The sequence below is a fragment of the Acanthisitta chloris genome, unplaced genomic scaffold, assembly GCF_000695815.1.
Source record: "Acanthisitta chloris isolate BGI_N310 unplaced genomic scaffold, ASM69581v1 scaffold3215, whole genome shotgun sequence".
Lineage (NCBI taxonomy): Eukaryota > Metazoa > Chordata > Aves > Passeriformes > Acanthisittidae > Acanthisitta > Acanthisitta chloris.
Window position 1 is genome coordinate 44,823 of NW_008672975.1, and position 8,582 is coordinate 53,404.

An 8,582-nucleotide genomic window follows, 5' to 3' on the forward strand; every position below is an offset into this window, starting at 1 on the left:
AACTTGAAAGAAAAGACATGTTCAGAACACTGAATGTGGTACTTCTTGGTGTAAAGCTCCTGTTACACCATGCTGCCTACAGCCTCACAAAGAGGATTACACAAGGTCTGTTGTTTCTCCTAACCTTTTTTGAAATAATTTTGTATGTGCAAGATAGGTCTGGTAGAGGTGAGTTTTAGCTTTAGCATTTTTTTATTGTCATAAGTCTTTAGCTGGAACCATTTTGTGCTCTGTAATTTCTTTTCCATTATTTCAGTTTAGAGCAGCCATGTCTGCTGTGCTTGAGTTTCAGTGCTTTATCCACATGTTCTCATGGCAGAAGCAAAAAAATCACCTTCATTCTGTGAAAGGAATTCTGTAGGCTGTGCCCCAAACCGCAATGAAGTAACTTCCCACGTAATTAGCTAGTGCAAAGTTGAGGGAAAGGCTAGCCCCAGAGGAATAAGCAGTAGCAGCTACCCATGGTTGTTACAGCAGTCATCTCATTCCTCCTTCCGATTCTGCTTGCCTCCCTCTCCCTGCAGGTTGCATGGCTCTGAGCAGAGGCACAGCTGTTGCATGTGTGCATGACTTGTCCTTGCTTATGCATTTGGCTCTGTGCTCTCCTGTTGAACTACTGCACTAGAAACCTAGTGGACGAGAAGTTCTAGTGACAGCCAAGGTAGGTGAGACCACAGTGAAAACAGCCTGGAGATTGAGAGTATACCTTTCAAAGAGCTTCTGAGAAAGGAAAAAAAACCATGTAGGGGAAAAAAAAAAAATCACCTCTACTGCTGTTTTGTGGTTCTCCTGTCCTGGGCAGGTGGGAGTTGGGCCTTAGGAATTGGGAGGGTGCTTTTATATCTCTTGTGTTCACATTAGCACAAATGACTAATGCTATTCATTTGGCCACTGTTGTTATTTAATGTTAAAGGAAGCAATACTAGGGCGAGCAGTCATGCTGTGACTACATGTGTAGTGTAGGTAAGCACTGGGAGACATTAAAGATGGGAGTTTGTAGCTAACTTCCAAGTAAGACACTCTGAGGCTTTGATAGCTGTGGAGTGCGTTACTGGTCTGTGTCCTTCAGCACCTTCTACAGCAAGTACAGCCCTAGGAGGGGTGTGGGGAAAGGCTCAGACACCATGCTGCTGGGAGGAGGCTCTTGTGGAGCTGGGAGAACTGTAATACAGCTTATATTACTGATGAGGGGGGAGTATTTGACATTCATTTGCCCACTGGAAAATAAAGTGAGAGCTGGAAGCTCCTTCTACTGGTTCCCTGAGGAACTGACTTAACTTTTTAAGTTTTGGCAGCTCTGCCAAGAGTGCCAGCTGAGATGAGTGCTGCAGTGAGATAAAGCCCTCTCCTCTCTGGCTGCCTTCACCAGATCCCAGGCGTGGTATGCAAAACTGGTAAAAGCTTCTGGGATGAAAGTGTAGGAGGTCAGGGGCTGGATCTGTCCCTGTGTTGGAGGAGACACTCATCATGAGCTCCATGCCAGTAAAGACGACCGCTGGCCTTCCCCACAGACTGAGAGATGGGAGCTGCTCACACTGGTATGGGAAAGGAGGGGGGCTAATGCAGGCCTTTGCTCATGTAGACAGTAGCTGATATTTGAGCTCTGTGTATAGAAATGTCTGTTACCTAGAAATAATCAAGTTATCATGTTGTATATACATTGCCTGTGGCACTGTCTTCTAGGGAGTGTAAGGTGCAGGTCTGTATGAACTGATATGCTACAACTTAAATAATAAATCTAATTCATCTTGATGCTGCCTGCTTTAATCTCCTTGTGCTCTGCTCAATTGTTGCTCTCCCAAGCAAAGGGAGCCACACTGTGTGATAGTGTACATCCTGTCTCCTTCCCTATTGCATGTGTGTGCACAAGCTAGGTATTTTTCTGTAGAAATGGCAAATTTGGGTCGCAAGTTCAGCGGTTAAAATGATGATTTTTACCACATCCTGCTTGCACAGGAAGCTTATTTTTTTTTAATAAGCTGATAAGTTGACTCCTAGATTTTGTCAAAACAGAATGCAAAGCAAGCTGTTTAAAGCTGCAAGGAGTTTTGGATTCTCACACAATCAGTTTGCTGCTTTGTCTCATAGTGCATCTGTTGAATGTAAAGTGAAAGCCTTGCAGTCTGCTCCTGTGCTACCTGTACTAACTAGCTTCCTATCATCACTAGGTTGTGATGATAATCTGAAAAAATGTTTTCCCCATTATGTTATGAAAAAGTTGTGGGTTTTTTTCTTTGTTAGCTGGGTTGAATTTTTATGAGGAAGGCTTATTTCTTCATTAATTGGGGGAAAATGTATACGGTACCATTTGGTCCAGTCATAGAATCATAGAATGGTTTGGGTTGCAAGAGACCTTAAGATCCTCTAATTCCAACCCTCCTGCCATGTGCATGGATGTCCCTCACTAGAGCAAGTTGTTCAGGGCCCCATCCAACTGTTTCTTTCTTTTAAACTTCCAGGCATAGAAAAAATTGTGACAAATATTCACAAAGTAAATGCAAGGCTTTCACTTGTGCAGGGCTACTTAGAAAGGAAAGGTCAGATACGTGGATACTCAGTAGCAAGGAGTAGGAGATACTGGCTGTGTTACTGGGTTAGATAAGAAGAAATGATAGACCTTGCTCACGGCATAACAAGAGCACTAAAACGTGCTGTCCAAGTCATGAGCAGGGTGCAAAGCATTTAGGAAACGCTATTTTGTTTCAATGCAGGATATTACAAAATAATGTTAGTGCTGGATTTTGCATGTTCAGGCTCAAGCAGTCATTTTTACACAGTTTGATTTTGTGCAACGTAGTCCATAGTTGCATTTCTTGGGATTGATATGTATCAGCTACAGCACTTTACCTTCCAGATATTTCTCTTGCACAGAGCAGGCTTTGGTGCTGTGAAGTGGCAAAGATATGTAAATACGATCGAGACTGAAGTGAGAAGATTTCTGTTTGGCTGCTGAAGTAATGCATCATTTTTATCATATCCTTTGAGAAGACAGTGTTGAGTGGAATGAAGGACAATGTGTGACAGGGGAAGAAACATAATGAAAACTGGGACCTTCTGAAGATCTATATGTCATGCTGGGATTGTTTTTTAAACGGTAAAATCATCTCACCAGTCAACAATACTGATTTTGTCTTTGTTCTTTTGCAGGAATGTTTACCCTTGCAGAAGTTGCATCGCTCAGTGACATCCAGCCAACTTACCGTATCTTGAAACCATGGTGGGATGTGTTTATGGATTATCTAGCTGTTGTTATGTTAATGGTTGCCATTTTTGCTGGAACCATGCAGCTGACAAAAGACCAGGTGGTCTGCTTGCCAGTTTTGCAGTCTACTGTAAATTCAAAAGTACAGCCTGGTACATCAGGGAAGGCTGACTTTACCACTGTTGAAACAACCACTGGTCAAGGAGAGGAAGCATCAATGACAACTGTTCCCTTCGGAAGTGACGCCACTGTAACGCCTGATGTTCCTCTGAGCACAGCTACTCAGTATCAACCCACTGAATCAGGCCAGGAGCCAAAGAAGGACCAGAAAGATTCCTCAGGCCGTAGAACAAATTTGGATTTTCAGCAGTATGTATTTATTAACCAGATGTGCTATCATTTGGCTCTTCCTTGGTACTCAAAGTATTTTCCCTATCTTGTTCTCATCCATACTATCATTTTAATTGTCAGTAGCAATTTTTGGTTCAAGTATCCCAAGACTTGCTCAAAAATTGAGCATTTTGTGTCTATATTAGGAAAGTGCTTTGAGTCCCCTTGGACTACAAAAGCCTTGTCTGAAACTGCATGCGAGGACTCCGAGGAGAACAAACAGAGGTTAACTGGTGCCCAGTCCCTGCCCAAGTATGTTTCCACTAGCAGTGATGAAGGAAGCCCAAGTGCTAGCACTCCCATGATAACCAAGTCTGGCTTCAAATTTTCAGCTGACAAGCCGATGATTGAGATTCCCAGCGTCACGATTTTAGATAAGAAAGATGGAGAACAAGCCAAAGCTCTGTTTGAGAAAGTCCGTAAGTTCCGGGCTCATGTGGAAGACAGTGATCTGATTTATAAGCTCTATGTAGGCCAGACTGTCATCAAGACTGTCAAGTTCATATTTATTCTCTGCTATACTGCAAACTTTGTCAACACCATTAGTTTTGAACACATCTGCAACCCGAAAGTGGAACACCTGATTGGCTATACACAGTTTGAATGTACACACAATATGGCTTACATGTTGAAGAAGCTGCTTATCAGCTATATTTCCCTCATCTGTGTATATGGTTTTATCTGCCTCTACACGCTTTTCTGGCTCTTCAAAAAAAAGAATACCTTTAATACTCTTTTGAAAAGGTCAGAGAAGAGAGTAGCTTCAGTGATATCCCTGATGTCAAAAATGATTTTGCCTTTCTCTTGCATATGGTAGATCAGTATGACCAACTGTATTCTAAGCGATTTGGTGTCTTTTTGTCAGAGGTAAGCGAGAATAAACTACGCGGAATTAGTTTAAACCACGAATGGACTTACGAAAAGCTTCGGCAACACTTGAAAAGGTCAGAGAAGAGAGTAGCTTCAGTGATATCCCTGATGTCAAAAATGATTTTGCCTTTCTCTTGCATATGGTAGATCAGTATGACCAACTGTATTCTAAGCGATTTGGTGTCTTTTTGTCAGAGGTAAGCGAGAATAAACTACGCGGAATTAGTTTAAACCACGAATGGACTTACGAAAAGCTTCGGCAACACGTTTCCCGCAATGCCCAGGACAAGCAGGAGTTGCATCTCTTCATGCTGTCAGGGGTCCCTGATGCAGTGTTTGATCTGACTGATCTGGATGTGTTGAAACTAGAGCTGATTCCTGAAGCAAAAATTACAGCCAAAATTTCCCAGATGACAAACCTTCAGGAACTTCATCTGTACCACTGCCCTGCGAAGGTCGAGCAGACTGCCTTCAGCTTCCTCCGGGACCACTTGAGATGCCTTCATGTGAAATTCACAGATGTTGCAGAAATTCCCGCGTGGGTGTATTTGCTCAAAACCCTCCGTGAATTGTACTTGATAGGCAACTTGAATTCTGAAAACAATAAAATGATAGGGCTTGAATCTCTTAGAGAGTTGAGACACCTTAAAATTCTCCATGTGAAGAGCAATTTGACCAAAATTCCCCCCAATATCACAGATGTAGCACCACATCTGACAAAACTAGTCATTCATAATGATGGCACTAAGCTTGTGGTACTCAATAGCCTTAAGAAAATGACTAATGTTGCAGAGTTGGAACTGCAGAACTGTGAACTGGAGAGAATTCCCCATGCCATCTTCAGTCTCTCTAACTTACAGGAACTGGATTTAAAGTCAAATAGCATACGCACAATTGAAGAAATCATCAGTTTCCAGCATTTGAAAAGATTGACTTGTTTAAAGCTGTGGCACAATAAAATAGTCAGCATTCCTTCCTCCATTACCCACATAAAGAATTTGGAGTCTCTTTATCTCTCCAATAACAAACTCGAAACCTTACCAGTTGCAGTGTTCAGTTTACAGAAACTTAGGTGTTTAGATGTAAGCTACAACTCAATTGCAGTGATTCCAGTGGAAATAGGTTTGCTTCAAAATCTTCAGCATTTTCACATCACAGGAAATAAAGTCGACATTTTGCCAAAACAGTTGTTTAAATGTGTTAAATTGAGGACTTTGAGTCTGGGACAAAACTGTATTACCTCAATCCCAGATAAAGTAAGTCAACTGTTGCAGCTGACTCATCTGGAACTGAAGGGAAACTGCTTGGACCGTCTGCCAGCTACGCTGGGGCAGTGTCAGCTTCTCAGGAAAAGTGGGCTCATAGTGGAAGATCACCTCTTTGATGCTTTGCCCTCAGAAGTTAAAGAGGTGTTGAATCAAGACACAAGCATTCCCTTTCCTAATGGGATTTAGACTGAGGTGAAATGCTCTGGTAGCTGACTTCCAAACGGCAAATACTAAGAATTATGGTAATTGTGAGATCGTGTGTTTTAGAAAGCAGAATTCCTTGGAAGGCACGACTTGCTAGCAGGATTAGGAGAGGTGTAACTGAGTGTTCAGTGTTTGCAGTGTTTTAAAAGATCATTTCCAAAATTTTTGAGAGGATAAAGAACCTTAATAGTCTCAATTCTTTTTTCCTTAAATTGTTTGTAACTTGGATGCTGCCGCTTTTGAATGTTTACAAATTTGCTTGCCTGCTTAAAGTAAATGATTAAATTGATGACCTTTTCTTACTATGCAAGTTATTCCTTAAGGTCTGGTTTTACTTTAGTGCATTATGGGGAGGAAAACCAAGGATAAATGTTGGATATGGTATGGGTCTAACAGCACTTGAAACACATACTGAATTGTGTTGTTAGTGTTTAGCCATCCTTGGCAAATGAAACCAGTTTGGCTGTGATTTGAACTGCACCAGAACCACCATTTTCCTGCATTAAGGTATGTGGTTTCATAGAATCATAGAATTGTTTAGGTTGGCAAAGACCTCTAAGATCATTGAGTCCAACCATTAACCTAACACTGCCAGGTCCACCACTAAACCATATCCCTAAACACCACATCTATGTGTTTTTTTTAATGCTTCCAGGGATTGTGGTTTCACCACTTCCCTAGGCAGTCTGTTCCAATGTTGACCATTCTTCCAGTGAGGATGTTTTTCCTAACATCCAATCTAAACCTTCCTTGACACAACTTGAACCTGTGTCCTTTTGTCCTATTGCTTGTTACCTGGGAGAAAAGACTTACCCCCACTTCCTTTCAGGCAGTTGTAGGGACCAATAAGGTTCCCCACTGAGTCTCCTCCTCTCCAGACTGAACACCCCCAGCTCCCTCAGCTGCTCCTCATAAGACCTGTGTTCCAGACTCTTCACCAGCTCCATTGCCCTTCTCTGGACACTCTCCAGTACCTCAATGGTTTGCATTAGGCAGTGTGTTTGCCTTCATTTTTTCTTTTTTTTTTTTTTTGTCCTCAAGGCCTCATGTTGTTGGGTGATATGTCTTCTGTGGTCTGGTGTGCTACTCCTTTACACTGGCAAAGGCCGTTCACCCTCCCTTGGCTTCCATCACGCTCCTCTGTCCCATGCAGCAGTGGGTGGTAAAAGGGAGAATACTGCCACTTGGCTTTCAAGGTAGGGATAGCTTTGATATTTAAACTGTTTTGCAAGGTGACTTGGAAAGCCATTAAACACCAAGTGACTTTACTGCTCGTGTTTTGCTCTCCTTCTGAGTTTTCATCTAGGGAACTCAAGGCATTGTATGAGTTGGTGATTTGTTTCACAGCCCTTGCTTAGGACCTGGAGCATCTGCTCCATTTATTAGACTAATGACAGACATAAGAGTTGTGATTTACTCAAATGTGATTAAGCTTTATCACCTATTGTGGTGTGTCTTCCACACCTAGATTTTACCATAGGACCACCCTTCTCCTCAGCCCAAGTAATTTGATGTCTTTGAACACTTTTGCACTGTTAGAAAACCCTAACTGTGTGCCAGATAAGTCATCAAATAAAGAAAAAAGCAGACAGCAGTGAGCGTGGGATTTTTTTGTTGGTTTTTTTGGTGTTGTTTTTTTTAACTGAGTTTGCATTGCCAGAACCATTAAAGAAATATAATCCATTAAATCTGCAAAATCATCAGTTGTAAATCTCGGTCATTTACATTCCATGTGTGCAGAAAAGAAGTACTATGCTGGGAGATGATTACATGATTACTCATGGTTTAAACACAATTCCCTATTGTAGTGTGGTCAGGACTGAACTAGTCTGTAGTTCAAGGGACTGTTCTTCTCACACAGAAATCCTCATGCACAGCGATTTCTACTGTAACTTCACCAGAGCTGCCCTGACTTACACCACTATTAACGAGGGGATAGTTTAGGCCTAGAGGCATTGAGCAGGCAGGAACATTTCAAATACTGCTCTTAGGAGTCTTGCACATTTTATTGTTAATAATTTACTGTTAGTCCTGCTGGGAGGACTGTTCTGAGCTGTAGGTAGCAGTCTCTGAATACATACCTGCACCATATGTTTATGTATATCAGAAGACTAGTTTATGAATAGTGGTTTTCCTACTTCTTATGGGGATACAGGCTGTTTTCCACTTGCCAGCAGGTAGTAAACTTGGGATATTGATAGTTTTGCAACACCAAGTCACAGGTTAGGCAGAGTACTTGCAGTTACTGATCTGTCCCCTACTGGGAAACTTAGTGCTAATCCTCAGACTTTTTTTTTTAAATAGAAATTAAAGCTGCAGTAGATTTTTATTTTTTTTTGAAGAAACTCCTTCATTTGTTTATTTTTGCACATAGATCACTTTAAAATTGCTGGACTATTGACTCTAAAAAAACCTGTGGAATATACTATTGGTGTATGTTTTGTATTTGCTGTTGAGTGTCATTTCAGCTTCCAAGAAATTGTGTGTAGGAGGGAGGAAGAGTTGGAGGATGACAAAATAATTATGCTATTTAGGAAAACAGTTTATTTTTTATCATTTCCCCCCCTTTTTCAATAGCAGCGTTGCACAGAACGTGGCTGTATATTGGTCTGGCTTTTAAAAGCTTTTTTTGGTGTTTCTGATTTTCC

General features: G+C 41.5%; 1 protein-coding gene across 4 annotated transcripts; it reads left to right on the top strand.

Annotated features, from left to right (window-relative positions):
- The first annotated feature begins 3,149 nt into the window (after positions 1 to 3,149).
- LRRC8D (leucine rich repeat containing 8 family, member D) lies at positions 3,150 to 6,230 on the top strand. Of its 4 annotated transcripts, none has more exons than XM_009074713.1 (3): positions 3,150 to 3,413; positions 3,531 to 4,349; positions 4,537 to 6,230. In XM_009074713.1, exons 1-3 carry the CDS (start codon positions 3,150 to 3,152, stop codon positions 5,914 to 5,916), a joined length of 2,463 nt encoding a protein of 820 aa, XP_009072961.1. In that variant the 3' UTR covers positions 5,917 to 6,230. The 4 variants fall into 4 exon arrangements, with proteins under 4 accessions (XP_009072961.1, XP_009072963.1, XP_009072964.1 ...); XM_009074715.1 differs by having other exon boundaries at positions 3,150 to 3,399; positions 3,535 to 4,349; XM_009074716.1 differs by having other exon boundaries at positions 3,150 to 3,399; positions 3,544 to 4,349.
- Positions 6,231 to 8,582: the final 2,352 nt, after the last annotated feature.